Genomic DNA, 17675 nt, shown 5'->3' with positions numbered 1-17675 from the left:
TATATACATAACTGTGATTGGATTTTAGCTAACTTTACAGCCAAGAAAAAGATACTTGATCAAGTCATGCTTACACGGAGACTTCAAGAGGAGAAAGGCATCCTATTGTGGGAGATGGCGCAGCATTGCACATGGTTGCAGAACATGGCAGTTGCTCTAAAAAATAAGGTGGCCGAGGAAGGTAAGTTGAAAGCAAAACTTAACCTACCTTGTAAAGTATGAGTTTTAAAGGAAAAAAACTCAGCCCAAATCATTCTTGGTCACAGAAATTGGAGTATAATGGCCTTTGCCCATTCGACCTGACCATTTTACATAATGAAGTCCCTTGACAGTGACAATCATCTTTATATGTACATGGGAGAGAATATACTCCATTGAAGTGCTCTGGCCTCGTGAAGCAATCTTACTTTATAGTATGTCCATATAACAATATTTTTTGTATTTTCAGATGTAGACAAGGGGAATGGAGGACTTGGGTGCACCCTAAGAAGGAAGCATGCTGAGGCGTTGGAGAGGTTGCAGGTGGTACTGCAGCAGTACAAGACTGCTTTCGGTCCTGATGCTTGTTTCCTTCAACATGAAGAGGAAAGTCAAAGTGGCCTAAGCAGTCCAGACACCAGTGAAGATGAAGAAGGAAACATAATTTAGGTAATTTACTTATGAATTAATGTACAGTATCTTTGTTGATTTAGCCTCAACCTAGACATGTTGCTGTTACTTTTGTATTTATTAATGCTAAACATACATTGTGTATTCAAAAACCTCAAATTTGGTTTCTGATCTGCCCCTCTTTTTTGTTTCTCTGTATTTAACCGGATTGCTGCTGCTCTCAAGCACGAATATCCGCCAAGACTTGATGTGCTATCAGAAATGTAAATTACTTTACTGACTTTATATTTAGAGATTGTATTCATACTCCTCAAGGGAAGATCACCCTTGAATATGTTGACCATATGACTTTTCCCTATGCCGCAGCATCAGGCCAAACATTTCACTTGTACACAACTTAAATTGTATTGAAGAAAATGCTCAGCGTCCCTGGAATGCATCGTGAGCAATGAACCATTCACTTTTGATCCTTTTTGAAGCACTAGAATGTAAATTCCTAAATCTCCAAGTATATCTTGCTGGTTGCCATACAACTTGGTGAGCACATCATTGTCCAAGAGCAGCAGGTCTTTCCCTTTTTTCCCAGAACGGGATGCCTATGCATTATTATTTTCAATCTCTTATAGGATTTACCTGTCATTAACTTTATATGACTGCACCTGTTACACCGCAGGCCAATAACAGCTTTCCTCTAATTGTTCATTTTTGTTTCTTTTGCGTTACTTGCTTTAATTGCTTTGTCAGTTATACTTCCTTTTTGGTCTCCAGCTATTAACCTGATTGATTGAAGTACTTCAATCAACATGTACAATGCACAGTCTTTTAAGATGTATAATTAGGGATATTGAGATAAACAACAAATAGTTTATTTGGTGAATCACCTCATTGTTGTTCTCAAAATCAAATAATACATTGTTATAAATTGTTATATTTGATTTACACATAGAATTGCCAGAGAGGACCATTTTATTGTTTTAAAAACAATGTTATTGATGTGGTTGGTTGATGAAAAAATATAAATTAAGCATACGTCTGTGGTACTTTTTGTTGTTTACATCACACTGCATTATAATGCGTTTGGAAATAAATTCATTTAGAAGTAACAATATGGGTTAGCACTTGAGTATTTTTGTAAAGAGATGATCCTCATCCGGAACACTGGTTGTTGGTTTAAGATAAGATAGAACTTTATTGATCCCAATTTGGGAAATCTTTGCGTTGCAGCAGCATTAAAACACATGGCATTATACAATACAAATAAAAAGACAAGAAATAAAGAAGAAAATATACATGTTGAATTTACAAATGAGCAATAACAAGATATGCAAGGTATTATATTTACATAACTATGTGACAGATGGAATATTAAATATTACACTGAATATGTCAAATGTACAGTGAAGAGAGAAACTATGGAGCGGAGAGTTCTCTTCCAGCCAGAGGTGATTTGTTGTACAGCAACACGTTCTCACTCCCAACCCGTCACATGTTGACGGACGGTCAGGGCCCCTCCCCGTCACCGACTTGCATAGAGCTCCCTGAACGTTGGTAATAGACACGTTGGGATCGCGGCGAAATGCTCTCCGCAGATCCATTCTCACAGCGTTTATCAACCTTTGTCTTACTCAATATCAAGCCACACTTATTGTTTTTACTTCTTTATTTTAATTGAATAATGTAGGACTTCTGTTGCCGTCAGTTATGGGGAGAGTAGGGGCTCAGAATACTGAAATCTGTATTGTTTCATCGTTTTTTCCTTCTAATTTTGTATTATTTTCTAAACCACACACTTTTATTTACTCAACAACACATAAGTATCCTTGTGTTTATTTATTTGTTTGATTAATAAACACAAGTTGGAGTCCGTCAGGACCGAGGGTCGGAGCAGCTCATTTGCTTTAGAGAATTTTACACCCGGAAGTAAGTATTCTCTCCGCTTCGCTTGACAAACCCATCCATGGACAAACCCCGTGATAGTCCTCAAGCTCTGATTGGATGTTTGAGTGTGCGCCGAGGGTTAAGCCGAGCGTCGAACAGCACTTTGAAATGGGATGGAACCACGGCAGACTGTCCAAAACTGGATTTGAACGGGTCCACCCCCTCCCCCACCCCGTCCCCAGAACTACAAATGTAGTAACTGTAGTAGCTACACACTATCGTGTGTTTCGCAACATGTTCTATGGCACGTCTCTGCTGGGAATTGTAGTTTTAAAAGACGTTTTCATATTTCCCATAATAAGAAGTTGCCAGTATTAAGCTGTGTACATCCCTGGAGGTTTGGGGGATAGGAAACACTCACATTTAAAACATATAATTAATAAATGGGGGGAAATTGCTTGTGCCCCATAATGGGCAGCATTAATATATATATTAATGCTGCCCATTATATATAATATAATATAAATAATATATATATATATATAATATAATATAAATAATAAAGCTCTTCTGACCTTAGCTGGCATGTGGGTATACCCACATGCCAGCTAAGGTCAGAAGAGCTTTATTTAACAGCTCGTCTTATGTCTGTGACCCCTCTTGTTGTAAATTGATACGCCTGAAACATGCACTTCTCAAGGTTCAGAGGCACATTTTGCAAATATGGCAGTAGCCATCGATCATCTTAAGATAAGATATACTTTATTGATCCCAAGTTGGAAACATTTGCGTTACATCAGCATGTGTAACAGTTGTAAATATGCAGTGGTGTTTTTTTGTAAATCATTTAGTATAATCACACAAATTCTGTGTTTTATATTTAATAATTCTGTGTTCTTTATTTATTGAATGTTCAATACCTGACAAAGTCGGAGATGAACAACTTGGTTCGCAGGTTCCTCAACAGTGCATTACAAGACATCTATCAATATGTGTGTATACCTCCACCAATAAACTGTCATATTCTGCACATTCCTTATACTATCTACATACATCTTATAAGAGTATAATACATAATATAATATCAGTTAAAATAAGTGCTTAAACATACAGTAGTTAACATTGCAGGAAAGCAATATATTAGTACTTTGTCAGGCTTAATATTTATACCCCCAAAGCTTTTTTCTTATTCAAAATAAGACCTTAACCTAAAGTATTCTTTAATGTTTAAATAAAGCCTTATTAGTTTGTCTGTCTGTGTCTCCTATTAATATCTAATAATAAAAATAATACATTTCAATAACGTGCTTTAACCACTAGGTGTCCCTTTCTATCAGCTGTGCACCGTTATGGTGTAAATATACCAATATACCGATTGGATCAAATATAAAAGTCAGCCGAATTAGTATTGATACTGCAAGGAGTTGACCGTCCGTCAACATGTGACCGGTTGGGAGTGAGAACGTTTTGTGTACAGAGTTATTGCAGTCGGCAGGAATGTTTTCCTGTATCGGTTCCTGTGACAGCGGAGCTGCAGCAGTCTGTTGGAGAAGGAGCTCCTGTCTGTCCAGGTGGGGTGGTTACCTGTCTGTCCAGCTGCAGGTGGAGAGGATGGGTGGGGTTACCCATGATGGAACCAGAATAAGGTTTGTTGGCTTACACGCCTTTCATCGTAGTGGAAAATGTTGTCATATGCAATATGTTTGGATAGTTTCACCATTGTAATGCGTTTGATAACACTAGGTGCTCTAGTGCCAAAGTTGTGGCCCTAAAAAAATATCAACTATTCATTTGTATGGCATCCAGAGCTTCCACATTTTAGGGAATATGTTTTTTGATTTAAAATATCATCAATATCATAAGCAATGGTTACATTAAAACCCTCCTATTGTATTCGTTTCCCTCCCTTACTTTGGTGTTCGCAGTCAAATTTGACCGGTCCTGTTTTAACTGCTATTACATTAACACAAAAACCATGAATCATCACCAAATTTCATCAACATTGTATGTTGAGTTGGCACCTCAGCTCAAAACATACAAAAACACAGAAGAATAGAAAGTTAACCCATTGAAATGATATGAGAGCAGTGCTACAAACTACAATTCCCATTAGATACGCGCCCAACAATCATTACGAAGTACACAGAGCTGACATATTTGTAGTTCTTCCGGCGTGTGTGCGTGGACTCGTTCGACTTGTCTTGCGTTGATGGCCGTATAGGCTCCATTCCCTTTCAGAAATCCGTCAATCGGGCGTGATCCGAAAACAAACCCCGTGTTTAAAAAAATATAAAATACAAATTTGCACTTTTGCCTCCTTAGCAACAGCAGTATCGTTTGGGTGGCGATCTGAGTTCGGGTACCGTATCTGTGACGTGACAAAGGGTCGCCGTGACAACGTGGTGATGAGATGGTGATAACTTTCCAGATAAAGACCATCCTGATACTCGAGTTGTGGTTTTCAATAAGTGAAAAAGAAAATTCAAAGTAATCACTACCATTTTAATATCTCAAGCATTTGTCCCCAAAAGCTTTCAAATGTAGTAGCAAAACCAGTGATCCAGATCAGGATCATTTTAATTAGGCCTACAATTAAATGATATAATAATACATTTTATTTTTAGAGCGCTTTTCTGAAACCCAAAGACGCTTTATATGCAAGCCTACCTCCAAAGTGTTATACTTCGGAAGTTAAACAAATTAGATAAGGCAGTGGATGGCAAAGTACCAGATTTCACACATGAATATGCTTAAAATAGGTTATGGTGTTCCTATCACTGACAATGAAATCATGTAGTATTTCAACTGTAATTTCCTAAAGTTTTCATCTTATTTCTAATAGAAACATATTAAATATGACTCAAATGGAGCATATAAACAAGAGAACAAACGTGCAAAAACAAAACAAATAACAGATTTTATTTTTATGCATTATCCCGGAGAATTCTTCGGCTGCCAGGAATGAGCCCACTCCTTGCCACTGAAAACAGAATGGAATAATGTTAGTTACAGTTACTGGTTTCGTCTTTCCGAAAAGCATAAACCATGTGTGAAGCAAACATCTTATAACTCAATTTATATAAGTAAATGTTTCATTTACCATTTAGAAAAAGTGAACATAGAAATGAAAACAAATGTTCTAACAAACAATAAAAACAAACAAAAACACATACATTAACAACAATGAAGTTAAACAACCATTTCTTCCTACACTACTTCAGCTGCTTCAGAATAACAGCAGTGAAATATATAAGAGGACTGGTGGTAGATTTGGATGTTTTGCATTTGTTAAATATCATGTTTTTGTTCTCCAACATGGGACTACATCAGATGACATGAAGCCAAGTAGCTGGAAGATATATACCATACTGGACAGGGCTCCCACTCCACCAACATTTCTGCTTTTCCCTATCAAGAGAAGAAAACAAATCTCTAATTTCGGAAAGACCAAACGCATATGAGCTATTTAGCAAACAATTGTGTTGGAAGTTTGTAAATCATAAAGCACACCCTATGCATTACTTTTATTCCCGTCTAACCTTTCTCATTCTTTCTTTTATTACACTCCTGATGGGGAAAGTTTCTAGGTGAGTGTGGTAGGAGCAATCTGTGAACATCAAAGCAGGTTCCACATACAGTATTAGTCATATTAGAAATAAAATAAATACAACTATGAACACTTAAGTAGCAACCAGACTTACACGATGAAAAGTGACCACACTGTTATCACTGGTCAAAAGTTACTGTATACATCATTGAAATGGAACCAAGCTGCTCTCAGTCCTAACATGGGATGCTTGTTTGAATGGCCATACCACCTATGAGCCTGAGATGACCAAAGAAAATACTGTACTGCTGCTTCCTTTACTGCCTAGCATTCTCATCACCACCTTATCAACTATGACTGTATGTATTTTAGTCTAATTAGACAATTAAAGCCCTTTGGATTTTTGGATAATGTATCAGTTATAGTTATTAGTCACAATATAGCATTGTTAACTCACTGAAGAAGCATCAATCACTGCGTTTACATGCACTTTGCTAAAGTACATGTCGATAGATTTATTAGAATACCAATCAATTCGACTCATGCCAATGTTTATAATCAGTCAAAATACTTAATACTGTTAATATACCTGACTTTTTCTTTTTGCGTCTAGGACCAAGTACTGTGTCCCTCACGGACCCTGTCCTGACAGCTGTGGGTTGAAGAAGAAATATTACTATATACATACAGTCAGGGTTCCTGCGGGTTTCGCCTACTCAAATGTAAGACTTTTTAAGACCTTTTTAAGACCACTTTGAATAGAATTTAAGACCTATTTCATGGCAAGAAAGTATGAAGGAAAATTGCGATGAAAGACGAAATACGTCCCATAATTACTTACAAAGTAAATGTATTCATGTTCAACATAAGAACAATGACTGAACATAACACCTTAACAGTACACAGAACTGTGTGAGCGTGTTAGACAAAAAGTGTGTAGGCCTATGTGTGTGTGTGTTAGGGCTGTGCAATTAATCGTATTTTAATCGCAATTACGATTTTGGCCTGCCACAATTACGAAAACAACATAATCGGAGAAAACTGAATTTTGCTTTGCTAGGTTGTGACTACAACATATTTGATCTAATTCATTTTAGTCTAATTTATTTTTATTTATCTTATTTATATATGTTTAATAGCTTGTGGAAGTGCGCTCCAAAATATTTGTTGATCTTGTTTATTGGTATTTATTATTTTGATATTATTTATTTAAATGTATCATTTATTTTTGTATTGGTTTTTCAGTTGAATTATACGTTCAGGGTAATCAACAGTTAAAAAGATACTGTTCAAATTATTATTTGTTTTAAAGTTCAATAAATGGATATTTTCAAAGTCAATGAATAATCGTATTGTGTGTGTGTGTGTAACAAGAGCTATATTCAGAGCTCTGCTGCCTTGGCTACACTATTTCATCGTTGCTGTTGCATGATTGATGTTTAGCTACGGTATTTAGCGTCTACAGCACCTCCGCTTTTAGGGTTGACGTAGACCCAAACGTCGCCCGGAGGTCCCCCGGTGTTATTGTGGGAGCTGCTGCACTAGCTAACGCTACATTAGCAAAACAAACGCTAATTTCTTTTGCAAAAGGTGCAGCGGGCTTCAAACACGTTCCCCTCCACTGGTTTCAACCAAGCACTAAATTCGATGTTTTCCAACCAAATACGGTTGAACTTACACTTCCCCATATTTATTTGTAAGTAGATTCGAAGATACCTGAGTTTCTGACTGCCGCTAACTGAAGCTTGGCTGCTAAGTTACTAGCTGGGTGTTCTCCGATAAGGGGCCGGGGGAAACAAAGTTAGTAATTACTGGTTCCATGTTGATTTATTTCAATACAAATTGTTGGGGGGAACTGAAAGGCTCTTACCGTACTGGTTACTTTGCAGCCCGGACATTTCCCCCAAAACACATTTAGACGCGATCTCAACACAGAAGTACCTTTCAAATCCCATCATTTTTAAGACCTTCTAAATCATATTTAAGACCTTTCTTATTTTGTTGGTCATATTTAAGACCTTTTTAAGGCCTTAAATTCAGATTATCAAATTTAAGACTTTTTAAGATTTTTTAAGACCCCGCGGGAACCCTGTACAGTACACCAAGTTAAGCTTAAACTCAAGTTTCAAAATACATCCCACAAATGCAGCATCACATGATGCAATAGGTGTTAGGTACAGATATTTTTTTGTTATTGCGATTTAATTGAGGTTGATCTATGAAGTCTAGGTGTTTTGTTGTCTTGCCTATATAATTGACTCCATACTTTATGTGTAAGGACTAGTTTGATAAATATTAACATGTTGTGCTGTAACGTTAAATGAATTTAACTTTGATTCAAAAACCTAAGTTTATTCCCCGTATGTTCATTATGGGACAGTGTCGTATCTAAATGCAGTTCTTGAGTATAAAGTTTAAATATGCTGCATGATGTTGTTGCATGAGTTGCTTCGAAGTTTACCCCTATAGTCAGGGATTGCTTTAGGTAGACCACAATATTAATGATATCAACCTCTCGTACAATATATGGACATGAGCCAAATCATTTTGATGTAATCGACCTACTGCCCAACGCTACAATGTAAGACCCTTTCTGTGTGTAAACCAAATCACATAGGAGTTTTATTTTGTGATTTATCAAATGTAAAGTAAGCCTGCTGTTGCTTTGCATTTTTGTGTGAAAAAGGTATAACCATATAGTAACCACATGTCTGTTCAGGAATGAAAGACTGTATTTTTCTAAACGTTTAATATTTATTTATATCCGAGTACCTAAGGATATACACATACCCAAGTATTCCATTTTCCTTTCATATTTATGAAGTTGTAGGTGAAATTGTTATTTAGATTAAGCTATTGTTGTTATTATTATTTACCTATTGGAACCATCATTATTCCCAAAAATGCAAGAAGTGCAATTAGGTGTTTTGAGATATTGTAGAAGCATGACTTGTCAACAAGTTACCTACAATAATTTTTTAGGAAAATATCGGAAAACACTCTTGACTTTTATAAATATAAAAGCTGCCAATCTCAGAGAACAAATGTCACTGTGTGTGCTGTGTGCTCTGCATGTGTGACCATTAAAGAGGGTTTCATCCCTCCGATTCTATCTATCTATTTTATTACCTGGCCCCTCCGTGGTGGTAGCCTGTCTCACATCATCCCGCTGGGGCTGCTCCTCCTGCCCCACCTCTATGATGGTGCACTGCTTCACGGGGGGGGGGGGGGCACTCTGTGGTCCCTACCTCCTGCCAGTTGTCTTCTGGTTCAGATGGGTCACAGGGTGTGAGGTTCAGCGTGACTGTCTCTTCCTCAGGATCTTCCGCAACCCCCTGGCCAGTGGAGTCCTTTGTCCAACCTGTGGAAGTTAAACAAATGTTGGTCTTGACTTGCTTCAGACAAAGAGGTTAACTCATATATCTAGAAATAAGAAATACAGCGTGCTTAAGGTATGTTTCCAGACAGGGTAAAAAATATACTCGTCATGTCATAGGACTGTGTGCAGTCAAAGTTAATAGCAGAGAAATAGTGGTATTTATCCAGTCAACCATTTATGGTTTTGTTTTTGCGATATTATTCTTCCGATTTGTGTCTACATTCCATGTGATTTGACATGTCAATTTGTCGGTAGACAACATATAGACGTGTGCATGTATGTTCCCTTACATTATTTACATCCACACATGTTCAGAATTTATGAGACTGACGCAAACGTGTTTTGCATAAGTGCAATCAAATAAGTAGCAAGTTGCTTTGGATAAAAACATAAATGTAATGTAAAGGGACCTCTGGATGCACTGGATAACTGCTTTTGTTTACAACCCGAGAAACATGACCTTAATACAGAACTGCCAAACTGAATATGTGGTCAACTGGGATCGTCTTCATGTATTGTGCTCTTACCATTAACCTCAAAATATTTCTCCCTTTTGGGCGTTGATAAAGGAAACCGTTTAGGAACGGTTTGCTAAAAGGAAATTGCTTAAGGGATGGCTCAAGCCTAAACATACATTTCAGTCATCAAACCTAACTACCTTGACATTAACAACTTTACAACTTTCAATTTGTATACAATGAATGCGCAAGTGGTAGCACAATAGCCCAAAATGGTTTTTCAAATTCACGTAAACTTGCCCTAACTATTTCCTGATAAATAACAGTTAAATGTCCACAAGTCCCCTCTGCAGAGTAAGCCATGTCTCATTAGGCTACATACTCAGTGTTTAAAAATGTATTTATTGTATGTAGTTTGCTAAAATAATAAACAGTCAAACGTTGTCCATAACCCTAAATATTTTGCAATTACTTTCAACTTTTGTAATACTTTGCAGCTAAAAATAGTGACAGTTAACAGGTAGAAAGGATGTGTGTTAGTTGTCTCACAAAAATATAGTTTGCCAAACCCAAATAAATGGCTCGAATGACTGCTTTCTGGCTGTATCAAAGGATAAATACTGGATCAAGTTGTTCTCCCAGAAGATTTGGATGGATTGAAAACAGTCGCTGTAAGTTGTTGTTAACTTAACTGACTTTATTAAATGAGTTGATCCAAACTCATTCCATATAACTGTGTTGGTTATTAGGAAATGTTAAGCATTGATACAAACATTTTGTGTACACAATACTGTGAACTGTGAAGATGTAGTGCAAGCATCTCACCTTCACAAAGGTACTCATAAAAAGTGTTGTCAAGGTAATCCTGGGCATAGGCGGTCAGTGTGCAGCGAGGGGTTAGGATTTCACATTTGACGTCCTTCTTCCTGGTCTCCTTGCCAAGAAGCAGCACTGGTTTAAAGCCAATGGCATGGAGTTTCTCAAGCTGTAATGACAAAATAATATATTTACTGTTTAAAGAAATGGAAAGGAAACATCAACAACAATTATATAACTACAACTATAACATTACTGATGACAGCATCTAGTTGGATGCCATTCATAAACCTAGCTGCTGAGTTAAGCTTTTGCAGAATCATGTATTTACCAGGAAGGGTTACACAGTAGAAGCAGAAAATATTTTATAGACAAACACAAAATACAAATAAATCAGTATCCTGAGTCCCAGTTCAAACCCTGATAATGTTAAAGTTAAAGTACAATAAGATACAAATGTGTGACCACTCAACAATTAACAGTTAACACTTACAATGACTATTGGATAATTAAAAATGTAACACAATCCAAGCATAGCTTGACACTGTTGAAATTGAAATTGCGTGCTACGATGTAAAACGTTCCCGTATGTTGTGGCTGCAGTCGTAAGAGTAATATAGAGTAGTAACATACAATTATGTAGTCTTATTAAAGGTGGGGTAGGTAAGTTTGAAAAACCGGCTCGAGATACACTTTTTGTTATATTCCATGGAATGCTCTTAACATCCCGATAGCAATGAATATCTTAAGTGCTTTGACAAAAAATCCATAAAAAAATGTAATCTGTGGAAGCCGTAATACTGTAAAAAGCACGACCAATCATCTGAGTCGGCCCGGCTAAAGTAACTGGATGGCCTACCTGCCTGTCAGCCTTCCATCTATGCACAAACTTATCTTGTGCCCTCATTGGTCATGTGCGCGTTCGTGTGTGTTGGAGGAGGGGCTCTATAAGGAAGTGGCAGATTTTCTCCGGTTGTGTATTTTCAAATTCTAGCGATCTCGAGCCGGTTTGTCAAACTTACATACCCTACCTTTAAGGTCTAAAAGTGTGTACATAAGCAAGAATGGAACACAACATGGAAGTCAAGGAAGTGCTCTGTTTATTTAAATGTCTAGTTAAATTAAAATAGTGTCCCTTGGCTGTGAAAGTTAAGATAAGAGTAGTTTTAAAATTGAAAGAAAAGAGAATATTAAATAATACCTTTGCAATAATATCTATATTTGAAGTTGATATCAAAGTGTATATTGGTTAATAAGATACAAACATCATTAAGAAATAAATCTATATAAAAACAACATTCAACTTGATCCTGGCCCAATATATTGGCAAACAGTCAGGGTCCGTCTGTGTCAGTTCTTTGGTGTCAGCTTGGTGTGTCCGGGCCTTAACATACAGTAAAAAGTGTACATACCAAGACAATGGCTTCATCCTTGATGGATTCAATGTTGTGGTTCTTCTTCCGCCCTGACACCCAACCCCCTCGCTTCTCATCAAACCTCTTGAGCTTCTTCTCAAGGCGCGGCTTTTTTGGCTGCTCCTTAAGGCAATGTCCACAGATTTTCTGTGCACAAAATAAAATGTTCTGACAGAAGGGACATGTCTTTTTTGTAGACCCATCTGGCATGATTAACACGGGATTACAAACAAACAGACACACTGACAAACACAGGAAAGTAGAGAAGTACACAGCATAGATAGAAGGGTGAATAAAGAAATAGATGATAGATATAAGAGAGCTAGATAGGGAGATAGGGAGATAGGGAGATAGGTTGAGTTTGGCTCTTAAAAGTGCCGTTGGTTTTATGATGGTGTAGATCAGTGTATGGGTTTGTGGTGTGGGTACGGGAGCTGCAGGAGAGAACAGAAAAAGTGAATTATGTAGTGAAACTAGCTTTTTTTAAATGCACATTGTGACGGTTTAACTACTTTAGACAGACTGAGTTCATTTACGTGTTTCCTGTTTCATACGCGTAACAAGCACATGGATGTGGACTATGCCCCTCCCCCCCAAACATATATTAAAATGTCGGCCAGCGTTAGTATTGTAATGTGTAAAACAAAAGTGATTAAGATAACGTATAACTCACACTTTAACACCGACGTATGTAGCTGTAATTGAGACAAATATTTTTCATACACCACTTATGAGCTGATATAAATGTAGCTAAACTAGTTTAAGCTTATGTTGAACATGAGCTAGCTAGCTAGCCGCCGGCAATAATAATTTCACATTAATGTTGCTTTGCTGATTATGGCGAAAGCATTTCTCAGACTTAGAACAGTTCAGTATGTATGATGAACCATGCGAGTAAAGGCTTAAAAAAAAGCCCCAATTATTAAATCTAAGCAAAACATGTATCAGACTTTAGTGACCCAACTTACTTTGTCAGAGGATGGATCGCAATGCCGGTGGCAGCGTCTTTGGCCAATAGGTGGTGCTCTGAATGATGTAATTTCCTGTACCGATTATACAATAAAATATTAATACATTTCCTATATTTTGACACGATAACTCTTTAATAACCTAAGTAGCCTACGGACAAAAACAAAAACGTATATATTGCCTTATAAAATGCAGAAAAGTTTAAACATCTAACATGATAATAATAAATAAAAAATAATGATATCTTAAACCAAAATAAATAAAATGGAAAATTAACCGACAACAGCAATTTAACATAAATAAAACAAGGATTAAAACAAGGATAAGTTTGACTCAATGTTGTGTAAAGTACCCATTATGGTTAAAAAAAATATTCTTTTATTTTTATTTTTTGAAAATAATACAGCTTCCAGCTTCCCGAGACACGAAGAGGAGACACGAACAATTCTTCCACTTGAAATGCGTTTAAATTGTGTCAGAGAGATGTTTAATCGGTTCATTTTAATTGGTTAATAATTGGTGTTTAATACTGGCAACTTCTAATTGTTTGTGGGGGGGGCGGCGTTCGATCCAGTTTCAATTCCGTAACCTTGGCGCACTGCCACTCCAACATCCAATCCCGACTTGAAGTTTAATCACGGGGACTGTAGTCCTAAACGATAGCTGGGGATTATGGGTAGTGTAGTGTCTTCGGCCATCCTAAACTCGATGATGCTCAAAATATCCCTTATATGTCCTACGTCTGTTTCCGGTTATTTTTATTTTGAAATTCAGTTCCTGAAGGACGGCAAAAAAGCCAGAGATTATAGAATTAAACAAATAAATAAGGATAATTGTGTGTTATTGTTGACTAAATAAAAGTGTGTTATTTTGAAAAGAATAACAAATTAGAAGGAAAAATGAGCCCCATTTATTTTCCTCACATACAGCAACAAAAGTCCGAAATGATACGATTTAAAATAAAAGCAATAATCGTGGCTTGATATTGAGTAAGAACATGTTTTTATGAACCACACAGCTTCCGGTCTTCCTATAACATGTAATGCCGTGAGACTACCAACAGAAATACATTGCTTTTAAAATCGTGCTGTGCAACACGAAAAAAAAGGGGAAAGACTACCAATAGAAATACATTGCTTTTAAAATCGTGCTGTGCAACACGAAAAAAAGGGGAAAATCGTGTTGGTGAACACGAATCAATAGATTAAAAATCGTGTTGGTGAACACGAAATGCCGTGAGACTGGGTTGGATATACAGATATTAAAGATAGGCAGGTACTTCCTTTCAAGCAGAACACAGGGGAAAACAAACTTAGCGGGAGTGTTTACATGTTCGTCGTAATGACGTACAACGGCCTCGACAATTTCTGTAGTCCTATTCAGCAACTCGGTAACAACCATCGTTTTTCAGACACGTAAACTCTTCAAAAATCACCAGTGGGGTCACTGCTGATGTATTTAATGTCGTAGAACAAAACGTGATTTATCTCTTAATTTTGTGTCAACCACAAACCTTATTTCGAGCTATTTTCCAAAACCCTATGGAAAAAATGCATTGCTTTTTGAGGAAGGAACCGGAAGTGCTAAAAATGCTAACTTACTTCCGGGTTTTACGACGCGTCACTGCGGTTCTCTATTTGGGCGGATTTTTCATATCTCTGGCTCCCCCTGCTGGATTTGGACATGTGACATCTCTTTCTAACCGTCAGAGCCAATGGAATCGAGGGGAACTCCCACATAGTCCTTATTTGGTCATGTGTGTGTATTATACTGCAGCATAGCCAAGACCGGAAGCAGCAGCCACTCTGGTGGCTACCATTAGCAGCTAGCTTTTGCTCTGCGATTTTTACATAAAAATTGAATTATGGATTATAAATAATTTCAATTATTGCCCAGGAACTTTATCAACCTATGGATTAACCGATTCAGCCGCGTTTTTTCTCGTTTTAATGCCATTGAACACGTCTTTTGATCATATTAACAGCTACGGTGAGAAGATCTCCCTAGAAGCTACGTAAAGGTACGTGTTATGATGTCTGTCTTTGCTTCCCCTGTCGCAAATTCAGATCACTCAGTGATGATACTATATACCTAAATAATCTGTGGAACCTCAGTTTTAATCGTAGATCTTGTATGTGCAGCTACGATAAGTAATAATGGTACTTTTATCTTGAGTTCTGTGCCAATGTCCGTTAGAATTTTTCGCTAAGGGGTCATTTAGATGCTTCTTATGAGACTTGTCTTTTGTTTTGGTAAAAATGGTTTATATTGTCAGTTAGCTGAGATTATTTCCGTTAATCTGGTATAACACATTAATAGGTTCTTAAATATTAAGATCCCCTGAGACACAGTGTCCTGAAAAAAAATCCCGGGGTCCCTGGGGCTTTTACATCGTTACAGAAATGATAGTTCTATTGGAGAGCGCTTCAATTGGATTTGGTTCAATCTGATTTAATAGATTTATTTTAAGTAAAGGAATATTTATATAACACTTTTTTAAAGTGGCTGTAGCTATTTCTTTCAAATTAGATGATATGTATTAAGGAAATACATTAAAGGTTAGTAGATTATTTCCAGGTTGGAATTATGCAGTATCTTTCTTAAAGTGTGCAGCGAAGGCAGGATATTTTTGGGGAAAAGAAACCACTTTATTATCAGATATTCTTGAAGTCGCTACTTCCCTTTCCGTGGCTCTCATCTCAAAGCCATTAGATCCGACTCATGTTTGAAGGCAGTAGTGCCTTGGTTGAGGGCTATTTCAATAATGTGTCATCAGCACAGAGTGTGGGACTGTATGAAAATAAGAATGTGTGTATACTGTAGTGTAGATGGTCATCAAGGAACAAAAGAGAGGTTCATTGAAGATTTTGAACCAAGCTGTGAGACATGCACAATACTTCTGTTCATGTTGTGTTTTTGTCATGTGATCTATTACAATATGCCATTAAGAGAAATATAGAATATGGCCAGAAAACTGCAGTATGCAGAGGGATTAAACATGCATCACTGATCTGCAACAATACCCTTTTCTGTTACTTTTTGCGTACAATTTAGGAGTTCCTGCATTAAAACTTAATACACTATCATAACCCAGAAAATAAATGCAGCCACTGTTCATTTGGTTTTACACCTGACATGACAACATGTGAGATATTCATTCTGGTGAGGTTTTTTCTGAAATGTGGTCTCAAAATATAAGATGACAATCTGCCAATATGATAAACACCTGCATGATATTATTATGTTCTTTGAAACGCTGGAGGACAGCGGTGAGAGCGGTGTTGAACAGGCAGGAGGAGCAGCAGGAGGCAACATGGGAACATTTCAGTTGTTCTAACCTAAGAGAGGTTGCACCTGTGAACACCATTAATGAGGATCAACCACACTTCTTCAGGTATTTCAATGAAACAAAAAAAAAGAATGAATTAGGCATTAGAGGAGATTCTCCCGAGGGACTTCTTATTCACCATTTCTAACCTTCAGTACGAAGGTTTGACAGGAAACCGGGTACAGGAAGTAGGAGAAAGTGTACTGAATAGATTGGTAGTAGACTGCTACTAATTTTCCCTATGCATAAACTCTGTTAAAAATCTGTTTTTATTTAAAAAGTACAGGCTGCATTATGTGTTCTCAGCCTTGGAGAAACTTGACATGTGTTGGTATGGTTGGTATGTGTCTGAACCTCTCTTTGGTGGTTCATTATTAAAACAGATATTTCAACGTGTGCCTACCTTGTTCATGTACTGTTGATGTTCATTTCAGTAGTTGTGTTGTATAATGTATTTACAAAGTGTGAAGAGGAGGCAACTTTAGAATAGGGAAGTAGTCTCCCGGTGTAATTTTTAAATAAATCTGGGTGTCGTCTGCATAGATGTGATAGCTTAGATCGCTGTTTTTAATCATTTGAGCCAGAGGTGGTGCCTTGAGGAACCCCGCATGCCATATTTGTCATGGTTGATTTGTAATTGCCTATTGAGACAAAGTTTGTTCTGTCCTTCAAGTAGGAATCAGGTCAATTAGAGTCAAACTACTAGCTTATCGGTTATGAACCAGACTTCACTTCAAAATAGGGAACATGTTCTTAGATATAAATACCTAATTTTGAGTTATTTAGACACAATTAACACTTATAGTTGCATGTCTTGTTACATAAGAATAGATCATATTTGTTAAGTGTTATTATGGGAGAATTATTATTCGTGTGCTACTACTTCCTTATTAGGCCCATATTGAGCAGCGCATATTAAGACCAAAACTCATGTAACAACTTCCTTACTTGCAATATATAAGCACTAATTAGAGGGTTATTGAGGAAAAACTCTCAACTAATGGCTTATTACTTGTAGAATATGGTCATGCAGAATAAGGCATTAATAAGTGTTTTATAATGACTAATAAAGAGCCAATATACTGCTAATATGCATGTTAATTAGCCACTAGTTGATGGTTAATTTGAGTACCTTAATATAAAGTGTTACCACATTTTCATTACTTTGTGTCAGTGTGTTAGCTAAAAGTGCATATTTCCACATCTAATAACCACAGAGTGACTGTTTCTGCTCTGTGCTTGGTCTCCACCGTCTCCTGAGTGCTGTTTGCTGCAG

General features: G+C 37.0%; 1 protein-coding gene across 5 annotated transcripts; it reads right to left on the bottom strand.

Annotated features, from left to right (window-relative positions):
- Positions 1-3198: 3198 nt before the first annotated feature.
- Positions 3199-13223, bottom strand: LOC307033498 (uncharacterized protein). Of its 5 annotated transcripts, none has more exons than XM_079671989.1 (8): positions 13071-13223; positions 12100-12536; positions 10697-10856; positions 9164-9395; positions 6624-6686; positions 6027-6094; positions 5852-5917; positions 3199-5467 (listed from the first exon to the last, which is right to left on the bottom strand). In XM_079671989.1, exons 2-4 carry the CDS (start codon positions 12310-12312, stop codon positions 9196-9198), a joined length of 573 nt encoding a protein of 190 aa, XP_079528115.1. In that variant the 5' UTR covers positions 12313-12536; positions 13071-13223; the 3' UTR covers positions 3199-5467; positions 5852-5917; positions 6027-6094; positions 6624-6686; positions 9164-9195. The 5 variants fall into 5 exon arrangements, 4 of the variants coding, with proteins under 4 accessions (XP_079528115.1, XP_079528113.1, XP_079528114.1 ...); XM_079671987.1 differs by having other exon boundaries at positions 5852-5895; XR_013806531.1 differs by lacking the exon at positions 12100-12536 and having other exon boundaries at positions 5852-5895.
- Positions 13224-17675: the final 4452 nt, after the last annotated feature.

The sequence above is a fragment of the Notothenia rossii genome, assembly GCF_949606895.1.
Source record: "Notothenia rossii genome assembly, chromosome: 3".
NCBI lineage: Eukaryota > Metazoa > Chordata > Actinopteri > Perciformes > Nototheniidae > Notothenia > Notothenia rossii.
This window is presented reverse-complemented; position numbering and strand designations above follow the sequence as displayed.